Source organism: Cervus canadensis, chromosome 21 (genome assembly GCF_019320065.1).
Source record: "Cervus canadensis isolate Bull #8, Minnesota chromosome 21, ASM1932006v1, whole genome shotgun sequence".
NCBI lineage: Eukaryota > Metazoa > Chordata > Mammalia > Artiodactyla > Cervidae > Cervus > Cervus canadensis.
In genome coordinates this window covers 48,115,260-48,130,606 of record NC_057406.1, presented here as the reverse complement: position 1 = coordinate 48,130,606, position 15,347 = coordinate 48,115,260, and the positions used below count along the sequence as shown (strand labels likewise).

General features: G+C 35.4%; 1 protein-coding gene across 2 annotated transcripts in view; it reads left to right on the top strand.

The window, feature by feature from the left end:
• UHRF1BP1L (UHRF1 binding protein 1 like) overlaps positions 1-15,347 on the top strand; it is a 78,730-nt gene that overhangs the window by 16,982 nt on the left and 46,401 nt on the right. For both annotated transcript variants that reach the window (XM_043440080.1, XM_043440081.1), the window contains 3 exons: positions 10,182-10,344; positions 11,438-11,476; positions 12,502-12,593. In XM_043440080.1, the coding sequence (XP_043296015.1) occupies positions 10,182-10,344; positions 11,438-11,476; positions 12,502-12,593 (294 nt within the window). The remainder of the gene's footprint in view (positions 1-10,181; positions 10,345-11,437; positions 11,477-12,501; positions 12,594-15,347) is intronic.

Sequence of the window (15,347 nt, the reverse complement as noted above, 5' to 3'; positions counted from 1 at the left end):
CATAGGGGTACGTATATCTTTTCTAAATAGTGTTTCAGTTTCCTTTGGATAAATATCCAGGAGTGGAATTGCTGGATTGTGTGATAGCTCCTGGTGACTCAGATGGTAGAGAGATTGCCAACTATGCAGGAGACTTGGATTCTATCCCTGGGTTGGGAAGACCCCCTGGAGGAGGGAATGGCAGCCCATTCTAATATTCTTGCCTATAGAATTCCATGGACAGAGGAAACTGGTCATCTACAGTCCGTGGGTTGCAAAAAGTCAGACACGATTGAGCGACTCTGTTTTTAATTTTTGGAGGAGCCTCCCTACTGTTTTCCACTGTGGCTGTACCCATTTACAGCCCCACTAACAGTCCATGAAGGTTCCCTTTTCTACACATCTTGCCAAACTCATTTATTAGTTCTGGTAGTTTGGGTTTGTTTTTGTCCTAAGATTCGTAGGATTTTCTATATAGATAATAATGTCATCTGGGAAAAAATAGTTTTATTTCTAAACTGAATGCCTTTTATTTTTATTATTTTAAAATTATTTTTTGTTTTTATTTTTTGCCTTCCTATATCAGCTAGAACCTCAAATACAGTGTTGAATAAAAGTACTGAGAGCAGACCTCCTTGTCTTGTCTCTGTCTTAGGGGAAAAGCATTTTAGTCTCTCATCATAAAGTATGATTATAACTCTAGGTAGGGTTTTTGTACAAGTTCTTTGTAGTTTTAGGGAAGTTCTGTTCAGTTCCTCGTTTATTGAGAGTTATATGTCCATTCGTGGTGTTAACTTTGTCAAATGCTTTTCTATGCCTCTACTGAGATCATCCTGTAGTCTCACTTTCCATGTGGTGGATTGTGTTGATTGATTTGAGTGTTAAACCAGTCTTCACTACTGGCACGACTGCCTGGTCATGATGCATAGCCTCCTTACACATGGTTTGGTTCACTGTGGGTCATAGTTTGCCTTGCGCAGTCAGTGTTGTTGATGGCCATTGTAAAAGAAGGAAATAGAGTGGAAAATTTCAGACTATATTAAACTTTACTTCGAGAAATAATTTGTTTTGTATGTGTATGTACTATAGTTCATATCCAAAATTTTGAAATCAACTAATTCACTTATTGAGCCTGAAGATGAGCCAAAAGTGGGGCAAGAAGGCAACTAGCCTTAAGAGGAGGGTGCCTGGTTAAAGGGGGTACAGCTGGGGTGGGAAGATGGTATTAGGGAAGGTAGGTGGCACTGGTGGCAAAGAACCTGCCTGCCAGTGCAGGAGACATAAGAAATGTGGGTTTGATCCCTGGGTTGGGAAGACCCCTGGAGGAGGGCATGCTGACACGCTCTAGTATTCTTGATGGAGAATCCCAGGGATGGAGCAGCCTGGTGTGGGATGCAGTCCAGAGGTTTGCAAAGAGTTGGACAAGACTGAAGCGACTTGGCATGCACACAAGGCAGAAATGGAATAGGGGTTTCTTTAGAAAAGCCTCATTTATTTCTTAGTTTTGATTAGAGAAATCTTTTTAAAAATATTTCTGTTTATTCATTTGCCTGTGCCGGATCTTAGTTGCGGCACACATGATCTTTGACCTTCGTCGCAGCATGCAGTATCTTTAGTTGCATCATGTAGGAACTAGTTTTCCAACCAGGAATTGAACCCAGGCCCCCTGCGTTGGGAGTGTGGAGTCTTAGCTACTGGACCACCGTGGAAATCCCAATTGGAGAAATCTTTATGGCTGCCTCCTGAAGCCCATGGTCTGTGAAAGGATGTAATTAGGTGAAGATTCACAACTTAATGATCTCAGCCAAAGGACTTGGCAGACTATCAGATTTTGGGAGCATGCTCCAATAGCATGCTGTCTCGTACAACTTTACCATATGGTCTTAAGGTACTCTTCTAGAAATACTATTTTTAATAAAGTCAGGCAGAAGCTATTGTTAGATTTGCTTACATAAAGATTTTGATTCTTATAATATCTTTTCATATGCACTGAGAATGTAATTTTTGTAGGGACACACAGTCTTGAGATACTAGTTAGTGATTTCAGTTACTGGTTTGTTTCAGGATTCTAGCTGGGCCCAATTGGAGAGACTAGAATAATGATGGGGGAGGAATCTTTATGGTATCTTTTAAGTTTTAAAATGTTGGATTTGTGTTTCTCAGTCATCATCTTTATTATTTTGTCAGCTTGGTTCTAATGTAGTGTTTTAGTTTTAAATCTCTGAAGGAAGAAATATGATTAAAGAATCTAAATGCCTTGTCATTCTCTAGATCAAATCAGCTGTGACCAAGGATGTATGTTAACATGTCTTAGATCTGTATGTTTTCCCTGTCTTTATAGCCTTTGAGTGGAATCACTGGTAACTGGGCAGGCACCCTAGGAGGTATTTATTATTAATAAGTTAATTTAAAAATAAGTTAACTAAATCAAACGCAATGGTATTGAAGTAATTTATTTTCTGGATGGTTAAAATTAATCCTGTTGCTTTAAAGCAATGGTTCTTCGCCATTTTGTTCAAAAACCCCCTTGAAGCCTATCCAAGAACTTCAGTTAGCCTGCTTAAAACTTTTAAATTATACAATTCAACATGCGTTGTTAAATTACCTGTAAAATCTAGTTTTTCACTCATGGAATACCAGAATTAAAACGATTATTTCTAATTATAGCTGTATTTGAGAAAAATATTATTAAGTAGCATAGCTGCTTCCTAAGTTTAGAAAAATAGTAGGCATTGATGTAAATCTCTAATAACATGTACTATAATAGGAACCATAGAAACTTTCAGGACAAGGTGAATAATTCAAGAAATGTGTATTAGGTGATGAAGTTTTAAAAGAATGTCCTAGGATTTGTTATCTGAATGTGAAGAGGTAACTGTGGAAGAAGGTAAGTAGTTCAGAGAAGGCTTTATAAACTATGCTCTAAGATTGTTTTTAACAGTAAAATTTTATGATTCTACCCCCAAATACTATAGTTAACCTAGAGATAGTTCATTCCATAAATCTGTTTCAGATTGCTTTAGCAAATAAAATAATTTATAATCTTTTTTTTAAGTATAGCTATGAAATGGATCTGATGAAATTTCAAATAAATCATGACTAAAATTTACAGTAACATTAGATATAAAATTTATACCTCTGTTTTGTCCTAAATATTTACCTTGCACAGTGCTTTATACATAATTTAAACTCTCATTGTGTATTAATTGTAAAATGTATAATATAAATCAAACCTATTCTTTCCATTTGCCTGGAAATTTTATTCCTTTACTTAGCTATTTTGTTGTTAATAATGAAAAAAATAGTAAGTTTATTTTCATGTAATATATGTAATTAAAGAAGATTTTGAATGAAATAGAAGCTAGCTTACATGTATTAAGTTAGCTTTAAAATTGGTACATTGTTAAAAATATAAAATTAACCAGTAAAATATATACATTCACCTTTAAATTTTATTTCATATAATACCAATGTTAAAATAACATATGCTTATTTTAAAATAAATCTCTTTACATGGCATAATATACATAGTAATGGGACATACTGCTGTGTTCCTAATTTTAAAAATAAAATCAGTAAGAATTGTGTCAGTTTTATCTTTATTATGTTTGACTTTCTTCTCTGCGTTTGTTATGATTTTGACATTTTTAGGTCAGTTTTCTTTTTTATCTTCACTTTAAGTCTGTAATGTATCTACTTTGGTTTTATATAGATTTCGTGCTTCTAATCTCCCACCTCTCTCCCTCATCTCTACCAAATAACTAGTTATTCAGAAATTTAGTTCATTGACTTAGAGATTTACCATTTTTTAAAATGTTTGGTTTAAAATGTTTATATACCTTTTAGAGATTTAAATGAGTCTTTAGTGAACTAAAGAGGTTTATTTCAGATAATAATTGATTCTCTTTAGGATCAGGCCCTGTATTATAACCCTGCTCAATTATAATATTTAGTAGAATAATACAATTATCTGGAGACTTCACAGGGCAATTTAGTCCGAAGAGCTTATAGCAACACTTGGACAAAGCGTAGGTAGAGGCATAGCTCTCCCATGCCTTGATGTTATTTTGTGGGTTTTTGTTCCTTTGTTTGCCTAGCATACACTTAAAGTGTATTTTTCCTCTATCAATTAGTTATAAGAAATGTGACTGAGGAACCATTCTCCTGTCTCTCTTTTTAGAAGGAACATAATTATATTAACAAATGATTGGGAAACATTTGTTTAAAATGGAAACATATGTAAATTAAAGCCTTGCATATGAATAATAGAGAAATAATTTGATGTGTCTGTGGCCTACCTAGTATAAGAAACCAACTTTCTAATAGCTGTGGATGTGACAGTTAGCATTATATTTTCAGCTTCCTCTTTAAAATATTTTAATATATGAGCAATATTGACATGTTTAAGGTACTATTTGGATAAACTTGAACTTTATTTTTTGGCCCTGTTGCTTGTGGGATAGTAGTTCCCTGACTGGGGATCTAATTCTTATGTCCTCAGCACTGAAGGTGCATAACCCTAACCACTGAACCACCAGGAAGTTCGTAAGCTTGAACCTTCGTTATTGCTCCAGTTAAAAAGCTATAACAGTGCCTTCATAAGTTTTTTTATTTAAACAAATTTTTAAAATTAATTCATGGCTGTGCATGATCTCCCTTGCTGTGCCCGGGCTTTCTCTAGTTGCAGTGAGTAGGGGCTACTCTCTAGTTGCAGTGCTCGGGTTTCTCATTGGAGTGATTTCTCTTGTTGCAGAGCGTGAGCTCTAGAGCTCAGTAATTGTGGCACATGGGCTTTGTTGCCCCACAGCACGTGGAATCTTCCCAGACCAGGAGTCAAACCCGTGTCCCCTGCATTGCATTGGCAGGCAAATTCTTAACCACTGGGCCACCAGAGAACTTCCGTGCCTTTGTAATTTCACCTCAGTGAAGAGCAGGGCAGAAGGGAGAAGACTTAATTCATGTCTGTTTTGTCCCCAATACTTTATATATTATCTTTAATCCTCACTAAACTCTTTTGAGGTTGGTATTATTTTCTCCACTTTACAGATGAGCAAATTGAGGCAGAGAGGTATCACAGCAGGTAGCCTAACTAGAGTTCACATCTGTTTGTCTGACTTCAAGGTCTGCGCTCTTTGCATGTGTTGTCCCTTTGGTGTAAACTAAATTGGAAATTGGATTTCTTGTGAATAACATGTTTTAATCATTCCATCTACCACTTTTGCTTGTCTTATCTTTTTGGGTTTCTATTGAAGTTTTGTCTTTATCAAAGTTATATATACTCCTTATAAAATACTAAACCATACAGAAAAGTATAAAGATGAAGAAATCTAAAATCTCCCCAATCATAGGTACTATTGATTTGAGATTTTATAATGCATTTTTTATACAATTGAAATCACAGTATATAATTTTGAACCTTGAATTTTCATCAGGCAGTATAGTGTAACCACTTCTTTATATAATTGTCAACATGTATTACTTGATACCACCTTCCCAGATGGTGCTAGTAGTACAGAATCTGCCTGCCAGTGAAAGAGACACAAGATACATGGGTTTGATTCCTGAGTCGGAAGGAACCCTGGAGTAGGAAATGGCAACCCGTTCCAGTTTTCTTGCCTGGGAAATTCCACAGACAGAAGAGCCAGGTGGGCTGTATTGTCCATGGGGTGCAAAGAGTGGGACATGGCAGAGCTGCGCACATGTGCGTGCGTGCACACACACACACCTTGGTATATATGTAGGCATAATATATCACAATTAAAGGGATTGTTATGAACATTTAGGTGCTTTTTTCCTTTTGTAAATACCATTGAGGTGAACCTTCCTGTACCATAGCCAGTTAAGATGTTGCCTGATTTCTCCACTAACGACTCCTCCCTGCCCAACACTAAAGATAGATAGTCAGATGTTGGTATTTATGAGTTACTCAGATTAATTTTTGTTCATCTGTCCATTTGTCCTTTCTTCCTATCTTCCCCTTCAGTATGGTTACAATATTTTTCTTTTTTAATACAGTTAGGTTCATTTTTTTCAAGTTACTTTCAGTTTTAGGTGCTTTCCTCTTCACATTCCTTCTTATTTTATTTTTTACATATGTAGAATATTAACATGCTTTTCAAAAATCAAAACTTTTCAAAGCCAGCTTGTCTTGTGTACTCCATCTGCTGTCTTCTAATCAAGGATTTTGTTATATCAGTTGTCTGCCCATCAGTAGTTTTCTCTTTTCTGCATCATTGTTGTCCACATACAGGACTGCTGAATTTTCTCCCACCTAAAAAAGCAAAACTGATTTCTCTCCTACCTCACTGGCCCTTCCTTCTTAGGGTTCCTTGACCTCTTAGTGGTCTTTGACCACAGTCTTTGAGCCATTTCATTTTTTTGGTCTCTATCTTGTAAACATACATATATAACATTGGTGATTATTAAATTTGTATCTGTAGCTACTGAATAAGATTTCAATATCTAACCTAATTGGTATCTTCTCTTGGATATCTGATAAGCATCTCTTAATTAAACTACTCTAAGCCTAAATTCTGATCCTTTATCCCAAACTTACTTCTCCCTCTCTCTCTTTAACCCAGTAATTGGTGACTCTATCCTTCTCTTTGCTCAGACCAAAAACCTTGGAGCCATCCTTGCCTTCAGTCTGTATTATCAAATCCTGTTGTTTTAACTTCAGAGTATGTCCTGAATTGTTTCCTTCTTACCACTTCCTACTCTACCAACTTGATCCCAGGCAACATCTCTGTTACCTGTATTATTGTAACAGTTTCCTGTCTGGGCTCACTGTTTCTGTCCATGTACTTCTTTCATCTCTTCTCAACAGAGTGATCCTTAAAAAACTGTTCTCTTATCCTATTCTAGTCAAAACCATCTCCAGTCATTCTCATTTTCACTCAGAGTAAAAGCCAAAGTCCTTAGAGTGGCTTAAAAGGCCCCACATGATCTGGCCCCTGTTATTTCTCTGACTTCATCTCTTTTCATTTTTGCCCTTGTTCATTTCCTACAGCTACAGTGGCCTTTTTGCTATTCCTCAGACCTCTGTGTTCTTTCCTCAACTTTTTGTCCTTAGTTTTAACTCTGCCTAGAGTATTCTTCCTCTAGATATTTGCATAGCTAGCTCCTTGGTTTTCTTCAGATCTTTGCCCATGTTACCTTTTTAATGAGGCGTTTCCTGTCCACTCTTTTAAAAATGAAAAGATCCTTTGCTTGCACCTCCTATGTTATTTTTGCTTTTTTTTTCCTCCATAGTTATCAGACTCTGACTTGTTATATATTTAACTTTGTAGATATTGGTTAAAATTTATTGAATGAATGAATTCAGCCCTCTCTTTGTCCTTCAAGAGTTATCCATTCTTCTTGCTACATTCCAGTTGCTGATCTCTCTCCTATTCTACTTTATACTCTCTCCTGCCTCAGAACCTTTGTATGTTTTATTCCCTCTACTTGGAAAACTCTTTCCTTCCCCCTTCTTTTTCTGGCCTAGTTAACTTCTACTGCTCATCCTTTAGATATCAGCTCAGAAGTCCCTATTTCAAAGAACCTCTGGATTAAGACCCCTGCTGTATTCACTCTTAGTCACGCTCTTTGATCTCTCTCACCAACTAAACTGAGCACTTCACAAAGGCCAGAACCTTGAGTATGCTGCCTGCCAGTGTATGTGTCTGGATAGTGAATCCTCAGTAAGTGTTGAGTTGGCCAAAAAGTTCGTTCAGATTTTTTTGTTTGGCCAACCCAATACTTACTAAATTAGCTCCCTTCAAGTGCTGATACTCTGCCTTGAGGCAGTGATAGGTCATTCCTATGTGCTTAGAAATGGCAGCCTATCAGGAAACTGTATTTTCAAATCAAACATGATTGGTGGTAAGTTTGAAATGACTTGGCATTATTGATCAACTCTGAGTTAAATATGAACTTTGTATTGACTAAATCAATGTGTTGACATCTTGTGAGAAGATATGAATCCAGATAAGATCTGACTCAAGAAATTCTGGTTTAGAGTCAATGCAGAAGAATGTGCATATTGATTCTTATTGGTGTGTAGGGCATGTAAATAACCTAGTTCATTTTGTTACTTTAATATTTAATATCAAAAAAGGGTAGAAGACTGGCTGATAACTTTTTTGTTAGCTAGTAGTTAACTTTGTCAATAGTTTCACTTTTGAAAAAGTAAAGCTGGGTAAAGTTAGCAATTTTTTAATCTTTCAGGGTTGTGTTAAGAATTAATACATATGAAAGTATTTAAAGTGCATGTGTAATTTATTGTTATTACTATTATCATCTTTATTGGTTGTGATATTGGGCAAACAAGTTGGTTTCTCATTATATTTACTCTTGTAAAAAGTGGGAATAAAAGTAGTATTGACTCTAATGGGTTATCGTGAGAATCAGTAATGCATGCACTCAAAGAGAAGAGCCTGTTACCTACCAGTAAACCCTTGGAAAATGTTTGCTGTTTTTCTGTTATTATTTTCAGTCTCTTCTTTTAAGTTTAAGAACTTTCCTTTTAAAATCATTATAGAGAATCTGCATTGTTTAATTAGAATTCAGAGTCAAATCTTTAATGTGACTTTGGCACTTTCATTAAATACTTAGCATGATGAATGGCAGTGTTGGCATCTGCTGCTGCTTCTACTTCTAAAGAGTTATATCTCATTTCCTTTGTGATGGAATTCCAGCTGAGCTATTTCAAATCCTAAAAGATGATGCTGTTAAAAGTGCTGTACTCAATATGCCAGCAAATTTGGAAAACACAGCAGTGGCCACATGACTGGAAAAGGTCAGTTTTCTACTTTTGCTCCACTGACTACGCTAAAGCCTTTGACCGTGTGGATTACAACAAACTGTGGAAAATTCTTAAAGAGATGGTAACACCAGACCACCTTACATGTCCCTGAGAAGCCTATATGCAGGACAGGAAGCAATAGTTAGACATGAAACAACGGACTGGTTCAAAATTGGGAAAGGAGTAGGTCGAGGCTGTATATTGTCACCCTGCTTATTTAACTTATATGGAGTATATCATGCAAAATGCTGGACTAGATGACTCACAAGCTAGAATCAAGATTGCCGGACAGCAAGGAGTTTAAACCAATCAGTCCTAAAGGAAAGCAACCTTGAATATTCATTGGAAAGACTGATTCTGAAGCTGAAGCTCTGATAATTTGGCCACCTGATGCGAAGGGCTGAATTATTTGAAGAGACCCTGATGCTGGGAAAGACTGAGGGCAAGAGGAGAAGGGGGTGACAGAGCATGAGTTGGTTGGATGGCATCACCGACTCGATGGACATGAGTTTGAGCAAACTCTGGAAGATAGTGAAGGACAGGGAAGCCTGGTGTGCTGCAGTCCATGGGGTTGCAAAGAGTTGGACTTAGTGACTGAACAACAACAGCGTTTCCTTACCTCACTTGTGGATTGGTTAGTAAAATAAGAATATTCACTTCTGTGATGTTATCTATAGCAAAGTAAAATGTAGTAGAGGCTGGCTCAAATCCTTGCATAATACATGAAAAATAGTAGGTACTAAGTAGTCATAAGTTTGAAAGATATTAAGAACTAGAGCTTGAATGTATCTGGTTCTAAGATATTTAAATGTATGGTGGTGGTTTAGTCACTAAGTCCTGCCCTTGTGACCCGGGAGTCTGTAGCCTGCCAGTCTGCTTTGTCCATGGGATTTCCCAGGCAAGAATACTGGAGTGGGTTGCCATTTCCTTCTCCTGGGAATCTTCCCAGTGCATTGATTGAACCCAGGTCTCCAGCACTGCAGGCAGATTCTTTATTGCTGACCCACCAGGGAAGCCCATGTTGTTATTACATTCTTCTTTCTTACTGTTTACTTATTTTGGTCTGCGCTGGGTCTTGGTTGTTGTTCACAGGCTGTCTTTAGTTGCGGCGAGCAGGATCTGCTCTTCACTGTGCTGTGCCGGCCTCTCTCGCTGCAGAGCGCAGGCCTGGGTGTGCAGGCTTCGGTGGGTGCGCCGCGCGGGCTCCGGAGGGAGGGCCCGGCGGTTGTGGCGCGCAGGCTTGGTTGCCCTGCATCAGTGATGGAACCTGCACCCCCTTCATTGGCAGACAGATTCTTAATCACTGGACACCAGCGAAATCCACTATGACATTCTTAATGCTCTGTATATTTGCAAGAATGACTCAGCGGTACAGTAACTAACACTAAAATAAATGTCAATATGTATTCTCTTTCAGATTTACCAAAAATTTATCTCCTGACAAGATAAATCTTAGTACCCTTAAAGGAGAAGGTGAACTAAAGAATTTGGAGTTGGATGAAGAGGTGCTCCAGAACATGTTGGATTTGCCAACATGGCTTGCTATCAACAAAGTTTTTTGTAATAAAGCGTCAATTAGGGTGAGACTTTGATATCTGTGCAAGGCATTTTCTGTTTTCATTTTATTTATTTCATCCCTATCGTTTAAAATAGATATTTTCTTTTCTGCATTATTTATTAATTTATTAATTTTATTGAAAATTTAATATTCATATTTAAGCAATATTTATAGTTTATTAAAATAATTGTTAAAATTTGATACATATTTAAAGTTTTCTTCATAGGATTTGTTGTCAAATTGGACAGCTTAAATTTGTAGTAAGTAGAGTCTACTTCAAATGAAGGCGTAAGGACTGATAAGTTATCTTATTCTGGACATTATACTTTTGTTTGAAATTTTGTCTCTTTTCCCCATTTGTTTTTTATTTTGAGAATTTTAAAGTTTTTTTTAATATTATTCCTGCTTATTAAAACTTAAGCTTTTTTATTATCTTTGACTCTAATCATATCATTTTGCTTCTTTGTCTTAAAGATTAGGCTTAGTTTGAGAGCCTACTCAGTAGAAATACTGCATGCTAAAATTAAAATTAAAATTGGGCTACACAGAAAAGATTGTGGAAAGTTTGCCGTATCCTTTGATGGTCACCTTTAATTTTTGTTCTATCTTCCATAAACCCAAATGTCTTCAAAAAATATTATCCTTAGTATAGAATTTATTTGAACATTATTTATTTGCTATTACTTCCATTTAACATTAATGGTCTCACTTTTATGTTTGTCTTGAATATCTACAAGGAAATTGGCTGGAATTCTAGAATTTAAAAGATTATTAAATGAGCAAAACACTGATTATGCTTTGCTGGGAATTCTTAAACTATAAAATCAAAATGTATCTTCAGAACTGGAGAAAAAACCATATTATTTTTTAGATAATATTAATGTTAGTAGAACCTGAAATTTTTATTTAAAAAGATGACCAAGAAAATAAGAATAATAATCTTTTTTAAAATAAAATAGGTGCAGCTGATTTCAAGAGTATAAATGAATTGTTCAGTTTAAGTCATCTGATATAATTTGGTATGTCTATCACTGTGTTAAGGGGTCATCTGTGTTGATTACTGTCTTAAATTATTTTTTTGATGATTCATTTTAAAGAAAAATTTTCTTTTATAGATACCATGGACAAAGTTGAAAACCCATCCCATCTGTTTGGTAAGTTCTGAATTGCCTCAGAAATAATTGTTTATATTTGTGTATAACTACTCTGTTAATATTTTGTTTCTTAGAAACATAATCTTATGGCTTTGTTAGCTTTCATTCTATTTTGGTAATATTTAGTTTTCTCAGTCTTTAAATGGGAAATTTGAACTCTAAAATGAGAGGATCTTTCAAGTTCTTCAGGTCTAGCATATTATATTTTAAATTAGTATATTTTACTGTATCTTTTAACTCTTTATTGACATACTGTGGGCTTCTTCTTTTAATAAAATTTGACCCAGATTTTCTATGTTTCTGCTTTTACTGATCTAATATATAATATGTTCTTTAATGTACTTTACTTTTTAAGGAAAATGGATTATTTGGTCATTTGCTGATTCATTCATTCCGCTAATACTTACTGAATGCTTCCCCTCTGCCCTGAGGGAACATACATCTTTATAAGGAGACTGACAGTGAACAAGTAAACAACGCAAGGCGGTTTCAGACAAATTCAGTATTAAATAGAGAATGAAGAGATGACTGCAGATGGGCTAGTGACGACTACTAAGGACGTTCGATCTTTCTTCAAGAAAAACTTAGCCTGAGGAATTTTTTCATTATGAGAGTGTTTATTTTTTCATATTTTTTATAGTTATGTTTTAAATCTCAGGTTTTAGATTGGGAGGAGCTTTCAGAAGTTGTTTAGTCCTATTTGCAAATAAGTAATCTATCAATTAGTAATGTACATTCTGAGGTTAGCAATTATGCTTCTGTGAAACCTGATGGTCTTAGCAGTATATGGCTACTACTTACAGTTTTTTTCTCCTGTACTCCTGTAATAAGCTTTTCCAGCAGCAAATAAGTGCCTTGAGAAAGGACTGAGCATTTTCTCAGTCTTTAGACCCTTAGAGAGACGTTTAAAATGACTGTGCTTTATTTTCTTTGCTCCTAAAGAAATGAATGAGAAAGTAGTCTTAAATAATATCCTTATACTATACATAAAATAAAATATGTAATGTTTAATGTGTTTTTATTAGTCCTTGGATAAAGTAATAATGGAAATGAGTACATGTGAAGAACCACGAAACCCAAATGGCCCATCACCAATTGCAACTGCTTCAGGACAAAGGTAAGCTATCCGTTAATATGTATGATTGGCAAAGGAAATTTTTTTTCTATAGTCAGCTCTGTTATTTGCAGTAATAGGACATAAAATAAAATTTCCCAGCCTCAACTCTATTTCAGTCACTTCTCCCATCAAACATTTTATAGTTTTAGTAAACATTTTGCAAGAGTAGCAGAATTGATTTTTAGCCTCTTTTATTCATCTTGCTTTCCTTGATATTAAATAATAATGATCAGTCAAAGGCAGAATAGCAGCAGAAAATGGAAGAAGAGCTTAGGCATTCTATAAATCAGATAGTCTCTTATTTGGTCTCTGAACACTTTCTCTGCATAACATTTGTTCTCTGCATCAGTGGACCTTTTAAGACTCTTAAGAGTTAAGTTGATACCTTAAAAAAGTATAGACCTTTTAGGTTACTCTAAAATTCAGTAAATATAGAACACTCACAGTTTCTACAGATTGAATTTTGATAGATAAAAACCAGATGCTAATAACGTAGAAGCCTATGAAGGAGAGCATTTTACAAAGTAAAGGAAAGCAGTTCACAAAGCCATCTTGAGAAGTTAGAGTGGTTCTTAAAAAATAGATATTTAAAAATTTGCCTGTTTATCTTTGCATTCAGTAAATTTGGATCTTGTTTTATGTATACAATTTCTTCAAAACAGATTTTCTGCACTATTTTTGGGTGGTTCAGGTACTCATGTAAGAAGTTTACATAGATTGTAGCGTGACTAGTGCCTCCTTGGGTTGTGCAGCGTGGCAGCCCTGGACATTTACAGTATTCTAGGTGCGTGAGAACCAGGGATTAACTCTTCTTGAGGCTGAACGTGCACATACAGGTACACACACATACTCTCTCTCACATTTTCCTCCTCTTTTACCAAGGTTGAACCATCTTTATATTAATGCATTCTGTGAGAATACCTACAGTCTAATCAGTGGCGTTTCACATGGGAATAGAATGGTGATCCATCCACTGCTGAGAGTTGATTGAGAGCCAGATTTATCAGATATACAGTTTATATTTGGATTATAGGTAATAGTGATGGGGAAAAGAGCTTTCACATTAACATTTTTGTAGTTTATGTATTTTCCAGCAATTTGAGATTTTAAAGTTTAGATTATGATTTCAGGTTAGATAAAGTAAGTTGGAGCAGTTGATCTTAAAATTGGCTAGTCAGAAATATTGGAGAAAAGGTGAAAGTGAAAATCGCTCAGTTGTGTCCAACTCTTTGCAACCCCATGGACTATACAGTCCATGGAAAACTCCAGGCCCGAATACTAGAGTGGGTAGCCATTCCCTTCTCCAGGGGATTTTCCCAACCCAGGGATTGAACCCAGGTCTCCCACATTGCAGGTGGATTGCTTACCAGCTGAGCTACCAGGGAAGCCCAGGTAGGAGCAGTTGGTTTTAAAATTGGCTAGTCAGAAATACTGGAGAAAAAACTGAGATGTTTATAAGACTATTAAAAGGGCAAAAGTAGTTCAGGAAAGTTGTTATAAACAAATGATTTATTTTAATTAGGTGTGGCATAAATTAGGTATTATTGTATGATAAGCAGTTGACAGTATTTTTCCTGATTCATGTTTTTATAGTACCAACAAGCTTTATAATTTTGGCTTTGGGTGTTAATAAATATGTTTTCCACACTTGTCAAATTGTAAGTCATTTAGGGTGCTTATAAAAATCTACAGGGTTTTTTGGGCTCCTTTTTTGAAATTAATGATTCATTAGGTCTAGAATGGTTGTCAAGAATATGAATATATATCTTCAGTTCTTTACAGTCATGCAATTTAGGGAGAAACTGATCCATTTGATTTTGTTTTTAGCTAAGAGATTAAAATAGAGAGAAATTAACAATTAATAGGTTGGCCCTTTCTTCTTTGTAGGACCTGTAAATCATCAGTGCTCCCATAGACTGGTAGTTTAGTAAACTTTGTAAGTTCAGGAATTTGATTTTTCACTTCACGTGGAGATAGATGTCTATGTGGAGATTAACCAAACTCAGAAGAGATTTTTGTAAACTGAAATTTAGTTTATAATGGATGATATAATCAGAAAGATGTACACTTTAGTCACTGATTCCGCCTTTACCCTTCTGATGGTAAATCCTCCAACACAATTGTAAAACTTTTTAATGTGCATAGATTAGAGTAGATGGGTTTGAATATTCCAAAGGGTATTCTCAGATAATTATTATAAAAATATTCTTCCAACTCCAGAAATATTTCTAAGTGACCAATATTTGTTCTTAGGGTCATAATAACTCCTCCAAAATAACATGTTGCTTAAAGACCACACCAACATTTTGAAATAGCTATTATTTTCATTTTACAAGTAAGGAAACTGAGGCTCATAGACTTGCAATAGTATTAATAAAACCGTAATACTACTATTTATAATACTACAAATAATACTTACACCTTTTAAAGTATCATGAGTCCAGGGATGGTCTTCTTGCTTCATATGCCTTATTTCCTACAGTCCAAATGTAAGCTACAAAGTATATCCTGATTTAAAAGATAAGTCATCTGAATTTTAGGAAAGATAAGTAATTTTATTTATTCATTAGGATAGTAAATCAAGAAGCATAGCAGGTATAGAGGAGCAATGTGCATGATCAGTAAAAATGATGGCCTCACTTTATGGATGTTGGCTTTGAAATATGTGAGAAGCAGCCAAGTAGAGCTATCTGATGGATATTTGAATTTTACAGTCTGAAGTTTCAGCAAGAAATCTGATACAGATTTTGGAAT